Here is a 15462-nt window from a genome sequence, read left to right as displayed (position 1 = left end):
GTTTACTTTATATGGACCAATAATATGTTTAAATAGTGTTCCTACAATTACTTTCATACTTGTGATGAAATAAGATGCGGTGAGAAAAATATCTGTAATCTTTAAACTTGCCAAGAGAGGGCGCTGGTACATCAAACCATAGAGGAACTGGAAAGTGCGGACTTTTCGAGAGAGTTGCTGAATATCTCCTGTGTATCAGCGGCAGCAGACGTTTAGAATGTCTCCTCACAGTTACAAATATTGCCAGTGTGGATGTTTATTGTGTTCAGGACGGAGGTCTGCGGGTCGCAGCGTGTCTCAGAAGTTCCTCGTGAGAGAGAGACAGAGACAGAGGGGTGTCCTGTCCCTTTAAATGTGCGGCACGCCGCGTGCTCTGCGCATGCGCGCTGCGGGTGAAGCGGCCCCATGTAAAACAACAACAATCACTACAGCAGCACTGGACGAAGAGATGGCTCCCTGAAGCCCAGCACCTGGCCCTGATCACCCACCTTATCCCGGTCCGGCGAGCTGCTATTTCCCCCCCCCCCCCCCCCCGGAGCTTTTGATGGTGCCGAGCCGATGAACCTGGCCAGTCAGAGCGGGGACGCTGGCGGCAGCCAGCTCCTCTTCGCCAACTTCAACCAGGACAACACGTAAGGCCGGGCCGGGGACTGAGAGCGGACCCGACGGCCTGTACTGTACCGCTAACGCGAGCTAGCGCCGTGTGGACTCAGTCTGGCCGCTTTACGGGATCCCAAAGCTCGACGCGAAACACATTTAACGCGGAGTCCTTTATTGGAAATAGTTACTGACGGAGCACGATGCCAGTCGGGTGATAAACGACCCATTTTATTCTGTTATTTAACTCGCCGTGGCGTAGATTTGCGGCTAAGCGTGATGCTGAGTGGTCAAAGGCTAACTTTAGCCGCAATACACAGACATGTTGATTAGGTGTGGGGTAACTTTTAACCCGGCTCTTCTGAGGATTTCTTTGTTTTATGCTCATTAAATAGGTATCCCGGATCTAAGTGTATGTGTAGGGTTTAGCCTCTATATTTGTCTTTTAATTTCACAGTTACAGTGAGATAACAATTGGCTATATCGGTAAAAGTTAAAACTGGGTCACCTCTTTTATTTTTCTATGTTTAAATTTAAGTAAAACATGTTAAGGGAATTGGCTAAATATACTGATTTCTGTTTAAAAACTGTTAAGGCGTGTGGTTATTGCAAAACACATCAAGTCGTGTGACCAAAGCCAGAATGTGCCTCCCACATGTTGCTGGTCCAGTGGCTCAGACCCTGAAATCAGTCCAGCAGGCTGATCCCGCTGATGTTCACAGTAAAAGGCCTCTGGCCACTGAAAAAACGATCACTGACTTCATTCATCAATAGTCACTTTCGTTTTCAGCCTAAATGTCTGATCGCATGCTCACTGCAGCCCCAATCTCTTTGTCTGTTGCGTCTGTGCAGGTCCTTGGCTGTTGGCACCAAATCAGGATACAAGTTTTTCTCCCTGTCCTCTGTGGACAAATTGGAGCAGATCTATGAATGTAGTAAGTATTGCATAAGCCCCGTTCCTCCCTTCTGTTGCCATCTGCCCACTTGTTTGTGCACAGAGCACAAAGTAGTTTCATATTTGACAAAATACAGTTTGGTTAAATTATTGCCCAGTCATGCTTATCGTGTTATTCTGTTAATTGCATGCCATCGAGACAAGACGCCGCACCATTAAGAGTTTTATTTTAAATATTAATGGTATCTTGTCTGCACTTTTCTCACATTCTTCAACAGTGAGCTTCCGCATCAAAATTTGATTACATGCTATATATTTGGTATTGCCTTCTAGTGCATTTTTATATTGCTGTCCAGTCTGCAACATCATGACTTGTATTGATTATGTTGGGTGTAGCACATCACATCTGGTTTACAGTGGCATATCAGACAACACTATCATTTTATTTATTTAACTGGTAGATAAAACGTACTTATCGTGTATGCTTGTTCAGTAGTTGATTGGCCTTTCATAAAAGAATTTAAGCAAGTCAATAGTGGATCGGTTTGGTATCATGGGCATTAAACATACATCTGATAAAGGGTCCGTACATGCTGCTAAAGTTCACACTGGGTAGCCACCTGAGCCTCGTTCTTTGCGGCGACATTTTTCAGTTGTGTGCTCAGACGGGTTTTTAGCAGCTTTGTTGTCGGCTTTGAGGAATTAACAAGAAGCTTGGGTATGTTCGGTAGGAGACGGGAGTTTTTGAGGGGATGTGAGCATAGTGTTACGTTAATCAGCAGTTGTTCAACAGTGCATCTCAGGATATGTCCTGGCATAAACCATGTGTAGGTCAAGAATGGAATCGTTCAAACAAAGAGTAGTCCATTTTCATTTCTATAGCAGTTTTAAGACGATCAGCAGTGGCTCCAACAAAAGAGGAAGCCAAAGGAAGGGAATTCACGCATCATTGTTTGTTTGGGTCGTGTTTGCTCAACCCATTCTCTAAAAATACATCTCGTGTGTGTGCCTGTGTGTTCATCCATCCATCCATCTTCTATACCGTTCTATCCAACTTAGGGTCACGGGCCGCTGGAACCACTGGAGCTGACTATGGGCGAAGGCAGGGTACACCATGGACACGTCACCAGTCCATCACACTGCAAACACAGAGAGAGACAGACAGACAGACAATCACACACTTGCATTCAAGCCTCCCATTTTAGAGCGACCAATTATCCTCAAATGCATGTTTTTGGACTGTGGGAGGAAAGTATCCTCAGGAAGAACACGCATGCTCCCCACAGAAAAGCACTCAAAGCCCAACCTGGACTTGAACTGGGCATGTGTGGTTTTGGTGTCCAACAGAAAGCTGCAAAAGCCTTCATGAATCATTTTGTCACCTCAGCATTGTTATCACCACATGTATTTATGTATAGCTCCTCCTCCAATATGTAATTGGCTGTCGCCTCTGCGTGGGCACGGTGAGGTGATGTGTTTCGCCGCTTTATGTGTGTGCACCTCTGCAGCTGACACCGAGGATGTGTGCATCGTGGAGCGCCTGTTCTCCAGCAGCCTGGTGGCCATCGTGAGCCTGAAGGCGCCCCGGAAGCTCAAAGTCTGTCACTTCAAGAAGGGAACCGAGATCTGCAACTACTCCTATTCCAACACCATATTGGCCGTCAAACTCAACAGACAGGTAGGAAAGCAATAGGGGAAGCTCTTCATTTGGACTGTAGGTGCGAGAGATCCCGGATATGAGACTCGGAGCTGAGCTCCGGTTCAAGCATCGATATACAAGTTTGAAATTCAGTTTCCGTCTCATAACCAATTTGAAGCTATTAAAACAAAAATGCCTTCGCAGACTTCACATCTAAAATACATTTGTGTTCCCTGTGCAGAGGCTGATAGTGTGTCTGGAGGAGTCGCTTTACATTCACAACATCCGAGACATGAAAGTGCTGCACACCATCAGAGAGACTCCTCCCAACCCTTCAGGTCAGTCTGCCGAATACAGTATCTCGTTACTTGTGACATAAGATACGAGGATAAAACGCTTGAAACGCCATTTTGCTCTCATACTTTTTCTTTTTTTTATTATTATTATTAACTGTCGGAGTACTTTGACCCACGCTGTGCAGATAAACCACCCAGACTGACGCTACTATTTTAATGAGTTCAGACGAGATCAACTGCACTGTTCTTTGTTTAATCAGCTTGTGCTTGTCTCTGCAGGATTGTGTGCCCTCTCGATCAGTAATGACAACTGTTACCTGGCGTATCCGGGCAGTGCAACAATAGGCGAAGTGCAGGTTTTTGACACGGTGAACCTGGTAGGTGGTCGCGTTTTCTCTCTCTGGTAGCGTCAACGCCTTGTTTGAATTGGAGATCTTCCGTTTCTTCTCAAGTTGCTGTTCTCTGACCGGTGCGTCTGTTTTCCAGCGAGCAGCGAATATGATTCCAGCCCACGACAGTCCGTTAGCAGCTCTGGCGTTTGACGCTAGTGGAACTAAACTGGCCACCGCCTCAGAAAAGGTACAGCGGCTACCGTACGGATATCGATGTGTGGCCTTTCACTCCCGCTTGAGTAAACGGCACGAGTTTGGTAAATCTCTCTTGTATTATTCACTTCCTCAAGGGCACGGTCATCCGCGTCTTCTCAATCCCGGAGGGACAGAAGCTTTTTGAGTTTCGACGGGGAGTCAAGAGGTAGGTCAAAACACCTGAGAGAACCTTCGTGAATTGTGTCTCTGCGTTCAGGTTCACCAGCTCCTCCGTCCTTTGTGCGTTTCAGGTGTGTGAGCATCTGTTCTCTGGCATTCAGTATGGAGGGTCTGTACCTGTCCGCCTCCAGTAACACAGAGACGGTCCACATCTTCAAACTTGAGACACAGAAAGAGAAGTATGTGTACGTACCTTTTCTTTCTTACTTTTGTTTTTTTCTTTGAGAAAGGTGCTCCTCCGCGTGCGCAAGGATCTACGGTATGCGTCCTTCTCCGCCCCCGAACAAAACCCAGACGTCTCACGCGCGCTATGTGTGCACACAGGCCCGCGGAGGAACCCGCCACATGGGGAGGCTTCCTGGGGAAGGTCCTGATGGCCTCCACCACCTACCTGCCCTCTCAGGTCACAGAAATGTTCACCCAGGGGCGAGCCTTCGCCACCGTGCGCCTGCCTTTCTGTGGCCACAAGAACATCTGCGCCTTAGCTGTGTGAGTATACACAAACGTGCAAAATAAACTGAACACGCGTCACTCATAGGTTGTTGTTTTTTTTGGGTCTTTTTTCCAGCTCAATCATGGTAATTCAGATCAATTTAAACCTAAATATAATTCGACTGATTTAGTTCATGATGACTAATAATAGATACAAGAAAACTACTTTTTTTCTATGTTGCTTCCTCTGTGAGGTGGTTGTCACATAACTGAGTTTATTTTTGAGCTAGATATGTAGTTGAAATAGAACTTCTCACGGATAATAGTGACTTCATGCGTGGCCGTGTTGTTTGACTGGTCTGCTTGTCCAAAACTCCCTGGTGTGTGTTCGTTGAGCAAAACGACGACCAGCTCGCACAGGAAGCAAGTTGCTCTTTCCACCAGATTTCGCAACTCTGCCGTAATGGGGTTGTCTCGCATCGTTGAACCGAGAAATTTTAAACCAAATCATCAAGTAACTTCTCAAGAAATCACTGAGACGCAATTTGCAACTTATTAACGTGTGTTTGTGGTCCTGCTCAGGCATGTCTCACCACAGGTAGCCGGCAAAAAAAAAGTGGGTTAAATAGTTTTCCTTGTCTTTTGTCAGGTCTGATCATTTGGCCCACTCGGCTGTAATTGAGCACCTGGCTCGCAGAACAGCGGAAGTCAGACCCGTAGTGAGATCAATTTGAGGCCGTCTGCGCTCGCAGACAAGACCTCGCACACAGACCACAAATGACAACGGCCGACCTACTTGTTTGTCGGTCTGATTTGGCCTCATGATGAGTGAGTCTGCTAAAAACCGCTCTGTCACGGCGCTCACGCTAGCTGCGATTTTAGCTATTTTTAACCAAGAAAACTTCCACTGTTGCTGTTCGACGTGAATCACTTCCTTTTTCCTTCAAATTCCCACAAGTCATTGCTGCGTGACAGAATTTCCAAACAGCGAAAAGTTAATTCACTTCAGTACGTTTTGATCAGTGTCGGGTTGTACCAGTTAAATTCATGATTCAGATTTCATGAGTTGCGTAACATCGCGTTTACAGCAAAAACTACTTCTTCATTCAATAAGGCGGGAAAAAAAAAATGTTTTCTTGTTTCAAATCAGGATTCAGAAGATTCCCAGGCTGTTGGTAGCGGCGGCTGATGGTTACCTGTATCTGTACAATCTGGACCCGCAGGAGGGAGGCGAATGCACGCTGATGAAGCAGCACAGGTAACACACACACACACACACTCCGAGTAAATACGGAGTGTATGTGTCCGATGAAGGGTAACGATGCTCAGCTCGGTATTGGGAATAATGATTTGTGACAGTTGAACTGAGAGATTCTGTCACTGACCTCAGGTTAGACGGCAGTACCGAGCCCCCCAATGAGATCCTTGAGCAGGGGTCACATGATCGCCCACTTGTGGCCCAAACCTACAGTGCAGCTGTCACTAAAGGTATATTCACAAGTAAGGCTGTATTTCAGAGGTCCATAGTTTCCTCATGGTTTTCTTTTATTCTCACTGATTATAGCTGACAGTCAAGGGAGCAAATTGAAGATTATATTGGAGTTCGATGGAACAAAATTCTTGGAGAGTTATTTTAATTTAATTTGTTTTCAAGCAGTTGGGAGCTTTGAATGATTTTTTTTTTGGGGGGGGGGGGAGGAAAGCAGAGCTTTATTTAAAACCCAATCAATAAATTACGATATTCGGAGCGGCGCCACATTGGGCTGCATTACATTTAGGGCCCGTTTACACAGCAGCAATTTTAAGTGAAAGAAGCCTCGCTATTTCCTCGTGAACAGATATCGTTTTGCTGAATGTTGTCCCGTAAACTCAAAACCTTTCAGAGATGGAAAAACTCTGGATTTTGACTTGGAAATGTTTTTGTGTAAATGGGGCCTTAGATCAGTGTTTTTTTTACTTCCTGGGCTTTTTCCTGTATGTCCCTGGGGATGCCAAAATATTAAAAACACCTTTCATTGTAATGCACTCAATTTGAACTCCACTGCAAACTAAAGCAATTTAACGAAACGTACTTTAATTGACAATCTCATCCCGTCTACTTTTAAAGGCACAATTTATTCTAACCCTGAGTGAACTTTGTGTGAGTGTGAATTTTTTACATTTATTTAGTTAGTTATTAAATATTTACATTTTCCTGTTTTTAAAGCACTCCTAAGGAAATTGTTAGGAATTTATGGACCCATTTTGTAAAGCGATACCATGTTGTTGTTTTTTTGTTTTTTTTAATGTGTCACTGTGGCGTCGTAGATGTTTGTGCATGAAGAAATCATGCCTGTCTGTTGTAAAATGTGTCAGTGGCTCATCTGTAGTGGACTTTAAAAAAAAAAAAAAAAAAAAAAAAAAAAAAAGCATTTCCCCATGTGAATGTCTGTCGCTTCCCATCTGTGTGGATTTTTAACTTCCCAACGTGTCTCGTAGGTTACTGTGAAGAGCAAGGCGCCGTCGGAGGCGCAGGGCTAGAAGACGACCTCAATGACTTACGCTTAGAGGAGGAGAACGAGCAGCCGCCACTCATCCTCGAAACTGACTGACTTAACACGCCTGCCAATCAGAGGGCTCCTCTGATGCTGCTACATACATGTGACACAAGGAGGAGAGGGGAAGGCAGGGGGGGGGCAGGGGTCAGGAACAGAATCACAAATGCAGGGTGGGGGGGTGGTGTTTTTTTAAAACGCTCAAAAGTGTTCATTTGTGTGTTCACATACACATCTGTCTTCTTCTTTCCTTCCTTTTCCTCCCTTCTTTCCCCTCCTCAGTTTAGCCTGTGCGGGTCGAACTGAAGCTTTGCATGTACATGTGCCAACCGCTGGAAAAAAAAAAAAAAGAAAAGAAAAATGCTCCGATGTGAAAATGAGCATCTTTGGGCGTGAGTGTGTGATTTAAAAGAAAATAATGTAGCTGTGTCTTCTTCTAAAGACACACACGATATTATACACACAGACGCAAGCACTGTGTACAATGAAAGTGATTGTGTAAGTGCCTCTCTGCCCCGGTGTCATGCTTTCTCTTGTTTTAAGAGGGAGGACCTCTTTGCATTTGTTTTAATAAAATCTTAATTGAAGGCGTGCGCTATCGTTTCCTCTCTCACCTACAGTCGCCTGTCGTCCAGCGTGGCGTGACACAAGTTTACCCAGAATGAAATGGTTTCGGTATGAGGCAGGTGTGTGTGTGTGTGTGTTAGCAAGCGAGCTTGTGCCGAGAGCCCATTTATGTGCGTGTGCTGGGCATGTACATTCAGCAAAACATCTAGTAAGAATTGGCCTCCACTGACTCGTCCCTTCTCACTTTCACCTCATTCACACAGAGTGCCCCCCCCCCCCCCCCCTTCCCCAGCCCTGCAATTGTCAGTTGATTTTGAACTGATATTGATGAGCTTTTTTTTTTTTTTTTTTTTAAATCTACGTAACCAATCATAACCGATGACGTGTCATGTGTATGAAAACATGCATGGTGTTGTTGACGTGATACTGTATCCATACATCAGAGACATTTGGGGGGGTTGATCAGCTTAGAAAGACAGGAAGTCCTCGGTGGTGGTCGTCTGCTTTTACTCCTCATCCTACTGCATCTGTACATTAGTTGATGTGGCAAGATATCACTGTACCATATCATGGGGTTATGACTTGAGAGAATCCGCACTCGGTGGGACGGACGGTGGACCGTCAACCGGTCCAGGATGCTGCATGACTCTGCTTAAGTCCTGCGGTGTGTGACGCCGCAGGACGAGGATTAGCGATGGAGATCTGGGAGTGTCAGGCATTTTCTAATGATTTTTGTATAAAATGTGAAACATTCATCCGAAACTAAAATGAATAAATAAATTCCATGTTGATGTATGAGATGGGTGCCTGTTGTTGCTGTTACACTGGGGGTTCTCATAAAGCACAGACTGAATGAACACTGACGGTACGGTTTCATTTGTCTGCATTCCAGCTCCAGGTTGAGAAAAACTGCTTTGTCCCTATAAAACAAAGAGAAATATAAAATTGTATATTAACATGTTTAGGGTTAAAAAAACAAACTTAACTTTTATTACAGTTCTGTTTATGGATATTTGTGTTCCGTGTGTTTGTGATAGCCTGAAATGTTAATTCATTTAAAATGTAGAAAAGAAACCCAACCCTTCAAAGTACACAAATTGTTCATCTTTTTTTTAAATTCTTCATCCAATTTATGGTTGCATGAACCCTCAGCTGATCCCAGCTATGAATCCACGGCCTGGACGGACAATTTTAGAGTGACCAATTAATCACGAATGCCGTATTTGAGCTGTTGGAGAAAAAGGAGAGTTCCCAGAGAAAGTCCACACACAGGAGGACTATGCAAACTCTACGTAGAGAGGCTCCCCGAAGGCCATCCTGACCAACGTTTGACTTCTAAAACCATGTTTAAGGACGAAGCACAGATCTGCTGTGGGTGTAGTCTGGTCCAATCCCTCCTGTCTCTTCATGTAAACAGATTTGATGAGGTTAAGATCAGGACTGCAACTTCTGATTAACACAGGTCCTAGGTTTGTCTTTGGTTTCCTCTGGGGCTGAATAGAATTCGTGATGGGAGTACACTATAGATGAGAAGCATTATATTAAATCAGTTTAAAACTTTACCTCAATACTGTGTATGCATGACTGTACAGAACAATCTATGTCAATTCCTCCAGCTAAGAATATCCTGATTAGGATTATAAATCTTAATTAGGTCATTTAAGACTTTTCAAGAGCTCTGTTGAGGCATATGTGAGACTTTGGTCACAATATGTCTTGTTTACCCCTCTATGCTTCCTGTCCTCCACTGGAAGCCCTGCTGACCGGGATGATCTTTCTTCTGGCGGTTCTGCAGGCTCCTCTGCATCGTCCAGCTCGTGCACAGTTTTTCCCTGAATATAGACAAGCTTCTGTTGACCTGCTCTTCCTGCAGGGACACAAAAACAAGTTTCTGTTCGTCTTAAAGAGATAATAAATTCTACTGAAAGTGGTGGAGAAACAAAAAAAATCTATTCCTTTTTGGCTGTTGTCCAGTTTGAAGCTCGTCTTTTTTTCTGCCTTCATTTGACAAGAACTCACGACTTCTTGTCCAAAACTTCTGCTGCTGCATTTCACGAGTCATACAAAGATGAAAAAATAACTTTTTAAAAAAAATCTTCTTTTTTTTTTTTACTTTATTGCATTTGTCCGGCACACCTAAAAGCTTCAGGACATAACCTTGACTTCTCTACAGGCCTCCCGTCCCTTCATGAACAAATATTCCCAATAAATGACTATGCAAACACAAATCTTTCTGTGTTTGTTTACATTTTCACCTCTCCCTGCAGCCTCGTCTTGACCTTTTTCAAGGCTGGCAGCTCTGGCCCGGGCCACCTCCTCATCCTCCTCATCCTCCTCGAGACGCAGTGCCGGTTTGCGCCTGCACAAGAGTGGGAGGACAGAAACACAATGTGGGATTACATTAATAAAATATCAAAATGATTTATTTATTTATTTCTTTTTTACCACCACGATTCACTCAGAAATTGACCTGACGAAAAAAGAATTTAAATGAACTTTCTTTCAGTGATTTTGTTGAACCGATTCCGTCTCCTCCAGCTCCTCAACGCGATGGATGGGGTCTGTCTCATACTTGAGCCTGGAAACAAGGAGCTGGAGCTCATGTCAGCAAAGGACACGACTGCTGTGCCGTGTTCTGACCCGGTAAAACAAGTTTCACACCGGTCAAAGTGGATCTTGGTGGAGCTGAGCTCCGTCTGAGAGCACTTCATCTCTTCCATTCGGCTGCTCTCCTTGATAGCGGGTCGCCACATCACCACAATGGCTTATTGCAACTTGCGTCTGTGGCTCCTCTCCGAGGCACCAACAGGATTTCTCACACAGGATCAGGACGAACCCTGGAGCGCCACCAGGGGGAGCTGATGTCAGGAAAAGTGGAAGAGAGCCGACTATCACAGGAGATCAAGAGTGTGTGTGTTATTATAGGAAGGGCTTGTGGTGATGTGTGAACACACAAATGTGTCATTGAACCCCATAAATTGCAGCAATGCAATGAAGAAAGATTTTAAAAGGACATACATCTGTCTTTCAAAAAAAAAAAAAGTAAATAATGAGTAAATGGATCACTTTGTTTTTTATGACATTAGTCAGGTTGGGTTAAAGTTGTTGATGCTGTTTGTTCATTTACTGGAGAAACAAACTGTCGTGTAACTTGGCTCTCATGCCTCCTCCAGCTTCCAGCTCCTCCTCCAGCTTCGCTGAAAGGGAAAACAAAATAAACAAACCCTTACACAAAAGCAACAACAACAGCACAATTTCGACTGGTCCTTATACCTTCACATTCCTTTTTTTTTTGTTTGTTTTTTTAAACAATAATTCCAGACTGTTTATTTATGTAAGAAAAATCCATCTCTTGTACATATACTTACCCTCTCACTGAAACATGGAAACACAAACTGGACAGTGTAAATTTGATTTATTCACTTCACATGTATTTTGGATTTTTGCAATATTTTTAACCAAAAGGAAAAAGTAAAAACACACTAAATCTAAAATGCACAATTCAGCTACAGTGTGGGAGTATGTGTGTGTGGATTACTCTATAACAAGTTAGACCATGTTTTAGAGCTTTTCTTCTGGTTCTCGGTGCCTGTAGCAGCTCCCAGCTCTTTGAGGAGTCGGCAGCGGTATGGAGGATTTCTGAAGGAGTCCCACCACTGTCATGTTTAGAGGGTCCTTTAAGTCTACCACACTTAGAAGTAAGAGTAATTCATAAAATCAACTGTGAATAATCCTTCCCTATGATAGTAAGGATATCAATGTAGCTAATTCTGGCAACTAACATTTGACTTTATGTAACAAAGTGCAATGTTGTCAAGTTCTTACTGAACCAGTTCAAAACAGGCCTCAGCTCGTTTCTTTCCACTTTTTGGTTTGAGGAAATCCGTGGATTTTCCCCAGTGGTTATCTTGCGAAGCTGCTTTGATGGTCACGACAGTCGCCTTTGGAAACACACACTGCTCCTCCATGGAGGATTTTCCCATGGAAGAGGGGAAAGGGAAAATAAGAAGGAATAAATGTGTATTTTCTATGTAGCATCTTTAACAGCATGACTGTGTTTTTTTTTACTTTCTCCAGCAGGTTCAATGCAAGCTTGAAGGTCCAGGCCGATATTGATGAAGACCTTAATCGATCCCCTCCGCCATTGTTGTAAAACATAAACCTTAATGCAGATTTCACACCCAGTCATGAGCAGCACTCCTGAGAAGTACCGCCACTGCATCTTGGTGTCAAAGGTCTTATTGAAGCGGGTCACCATCCACTTAAATATGCAGTTATCGATGGCCTGGGCAAGAGCGTTGATTGAATACTCACAGTATAAAGTTCAGATACTGTATAGATGACCTTTCAAAGGGGGATTTGAATGTCTAGCACATAATTGAAGCTCCTTTTTTCAGTACACCTGGACATATTAAGCCCATTTGCAGCTCCTCAGAGTTGATGGCCATGAGGTGGGTGACTTTGTGAAGCCCTTCAGGAAGGAGAAGGAGAAGAAATAATATAATAGTGTCGCTGACGAGATAGTGTTTAATGGAAGACAGATGCAATGTCGAGGGGATGAATCTATGAGCTGGAGAGCAGAATAAATCCCTGAGAGAGATGTCAAAAGATAAGGAATGAGGTAGAAAGAAGATAACTAGGTCAGAAGGACATGCCAGACAGAGAGAGGGGGACTTTTTATACCCTCAGTGGAGTCCACTTCAGTCTGCTCCTCTCTGGCTTCCTGTTTAAACTTCGTCTTTCGTGCATTATGCCTCCGGTCAGCTTGTACACGCTCATCCTCTCCTCAGGAGTGAAGCCCAGGATATCAAAGGCCTCCTGTGGACGCGAGAGCGTAGAGAGAAAAGAGAGACGATATGGGAAACACGTCAAAGCTGCAAAGTGAAATCACCCCAGAAGCAGCAGCAGCGCCATCAACAGGCAAATATAGTTATTCCATTGTTGCATAGGGCTTTATTTTCGATTACGAATTCAAAACCCTGCACGAGTAAATGTGCACAGAAAAGGTGGTTTTTCCCAAATCCCTCCTGAATGATTTGGTCCCCTGGAGAGCCCTGAGAGGAGACAAGATAAGTCTATGTCATTTCCATCAAGGAGACATGTTATTAGATTCAATTCAATCAATGCATGCCCATTGGAGTCTGGAGCTTTGCTCCCAGAGGCTCCAACATTGTACCACAAGTACCGGAGAGCCTTCCCTGTGTTTTCAGCCTTCCCACAGCCAAATTCTCTCCTCGTGGAGAATCATCTGAAACAATCATGATGCGTGAGTCGGAGGGAACTCTGAACACACATTGTGCTTACGTAATGAGGATAGACTGATCCTCATGCTCGGCGATGACAGGACGTAAAGAGGGCAGAGGAGAAAAAGGGAGAGAGTGAGAGAGAGGACAGATAATTGCTGCTGATTTCCCTCTGAGTGGATCAGAGGGCTGCTCGTGTTCTCTGTCAGCACTGTGAACAACACGGGCAGCTGTCAGCTCTCCCCTGATGCCACATAATGGCTTCAAAGTATTTCTCCACTCCCCGGACAAATCATCACACGCCACACCGATTACACACCTCCAGCTACTGTCCTCTTTCCACATACGTACAGCTACGTAACGACTTTCAAACAACCCGTCTCCAGGGGGTAAAAACAAATCGCCACATTCTACTTGCATGCTCACCTTTTTTGCCACCTTTCAATGACCTATGCAAAAGCTCCCCTCTCCTGACTCTGTAAACTCCCCCCTCGCTATGTCTTTCTCTTAATTACTCAGACGCACTATTGATCACAACCCTGCATCCCTGACTGTGTTTGCTCCTCACCCATCATCTTGGGAGAAGAGACTGTATGACATGATAGATAAATGTTTCATTGACTTACACAGCAATATTTCATTACTGCTTGATCACTCTCTGACACTGCGCATGATCAGATATGTATCTATTAGTACCTTCCAATGAACAACCATGCAAAGTGTTCATCATTAGAAGCAACACTTCTTGCCTGAGGACATTTCGAAACTCTAACTTTAGAACTAAACCAGCTCGACCATCTCAACCACAGGTGACATTAAATTCCTCATTAGGCTGTTATGTAAACGTGCGTTTCAATGGATTCCTTTAATAGCAGCAGGCCATTCAATGTTATGATTGCTGACGTAGCGGCTCCACCGGTTTCCTAGGATGGAGAAAGGAAGTCAGGTTGGCCGCGTCGCTGGATTGACAGAGCTTCGATCGGCATGAACTCACAAGCGCTAAAAAAACTGAAAAGCATTAACGGTTTTTATTGTGAGGCTTACATTGTTCTTGGTGGTCTTGATGGTGACTTTGTCACTCAGTCTGCACAGCAACAAAAGCCTCTCTTTGGCCTTTGACCCAGCAGGAGCGTTTGATGTCATATGATTTGTTGATGGCGTTCAGGCGCTCCTTCTCTGATTGGACCGGGAACGGCATGGGGTCCTCATTGTCCCCACACTCCCCTTTATACGCACATTGAGCATGGTGGCTACTTCAGCTGTCACCACACACACACACACACACACACAGATACACACCAACAAAGTGACTTGACCAGCTCACAAATCTACGAGCCGCTGTATATGACGTTGTCTCCTTAACAAGCTTAGACATTCATCAGACTGCTGAAGCGCCAATGAGTTTTTAGGCCAACTATCAAAGGGCTGCACTGCATTTCAACCGCGAACTTAACATGATGAGAAGGGAACTCGTCTCATCATGTCCACCAAAGCTTGATGGACGGCCTTTCTCTGAAACGTCCCTCTCTTTTTGAGCATCGGCATCTCCATTTTTATTCGCCGCACAGCCGGAATCATAACAAGACTCCTCAGAACTAAAGCAGCTGTTACTCTCAATTCTCAAAGGAGGCACAAATACATGCAGGCTCGCACACAAAGACACACTGAATTGGCCTCAGGAGACTCAATGGGCCAAAACGTTTCATCTCTCCCTTCACATTTCTATCAGAAGTTCATATTTTTTCATGCTTAAACCCTGACAGCGTGGTTGTTCCAGTTTGAAGATGTGCGGCACAATCTGAGGATTTGTATTTGTATGCCTTTTTGTTGTTGTTCTATCATAAATATGTAACTTATTGTCATTTTATAATGTTTATAGTGTCATTTGGCCAATCAGTCTGGATCCCCCAACTGTTCTGTATGAAGAAAGACTTAATTTGTGTGACCCAAATGTATCACTGGGTTTGAGTCCACTGAAATTGTTAAGTTATGAAGACTTTGATATTTTGTCGGACACTATCAGAGCCAAACACACACATGAGCACATAATCATACTAACAGCTGGACCGTTTCAGAGGAATAGATTACTTTGCAGATTCTGAAAAATGGTGGGAAAAGTTCAGGACACAGTCACTGAAAACAAACAAACAAACAAAAGAAATAAAAAAAATAAAATAAAATAAAATAAAATAAATATATATATATATATATATATATATATATATATATATATATATATATATATATATATATATATATATATATATATATATATATATATATATATATATATATATTCTATAAGCATTATATATAAAATGGATCTGTTGTTTTTGTAGTTTAAACAAACATTTATAGATTTAACTGGACAGCAGTTAGGTCACTGTGTTATTTTAGGGTAAAACCTGTACATCACCTGTCTATAGAGAGGGGGTTTCCAACACAATTAGAATAATTTTCCAATAATCTATTATGTTGCAGACACCAAGCAT

General features: G+C 43.6%; 1 protein-coding gene across 14 annotated transcripts; it reads left to right on the top strand.

Annotated features, from left to right (window-relative positions):
* The first annotated feature begins 385 nt into the window (after positions 1-385).
* On the top strand, positions 386-8526 carry wipi2 (WD repeat domain, phosphoinositide interacting 2). Of its 14 annotated transcripts, none has more exons than XR_013936330.1 (13): positions 386-632; positions 1450-1532; positions 3001-3170; positions 3373-3469; positions 3707-3804; positions 3914-4006; positions 4110-4180; positions 4266-4379; positions 4519-4683; positions 5777-5884; positions 6017-6114; positions 7105-7377; positions 7847-8524. XR_013936330.1 is itself a non-coding variant. In XM_080488075.1 (13 exons), exons 1-13 carry the CDS (start codon positions 559-561, stop codon positions 7215-7217), a joined length of 1344 nt encoding a protein of 447 aa, XP_080344201.1. In that variant the 5' UTR covers positions 389-558; the 3' UTR covers positions 7218-7751. The 14 variants fall into 14 exon arrangements, 12 of the variants coding, with proteins under 12 accessions (XP_080344209.1, XP_080344211.1, XP_080344201.1 ...); XR_013936329.1 differs by having other exon boundaries at positions 389-632; positions 4266-4373; positions 7847-8526; XM_080488075.1 differs by lacking the exon at positions 7847-8524 and adding an exon at positions 2552-2599 and having other exon boundaries at positions 389-632; positions 6017-6126; positions 7105-7751.
* The last annotated feature ends 6936 nt before the right edge of the window (positions 8527-15462 follow it).

Source organism: Lipophrys pholis (genome assembly GCF_963383615.2).
Source record: "Lipophrys pholis genome assembly, chromosome: 19".
NCBI lineage: Eukaryota > Metazoa > Chordata > Actinopteri > Blenniiformes > Blenniidae > Lipophrys > Lipophrys pholis.
The sequence above is the reverse complement of the archived record's forward strand: the minus strand, read 5'-3'. Positions and strand labels throughout refer to the sequence as shown.

Bases quoted from the DNA above. Each gene is read 5' to 3' on its own strand.
- wipi2 (XM_080488075.1), top strand. From the start codon at position 559: ATGAACCTGGCCAGTCAGAGCGGGGACGCTGGCGGCAGCCAGCTCCTC. The intron at 2,600-3,000 runs GTACACCATGGA...GCACCTCTGCAG, and splicing joins TGACTATGGGCGAAGGCAGG to CTGACACCGAGGATGTGTGC. The intron at 5,885-6,016 runs GTAACACACACA...CACTGACCTCAG, and splicing joins ACGCTGATGAAGCAGCACAG to GTTAGACGGCAGTACCGAGC.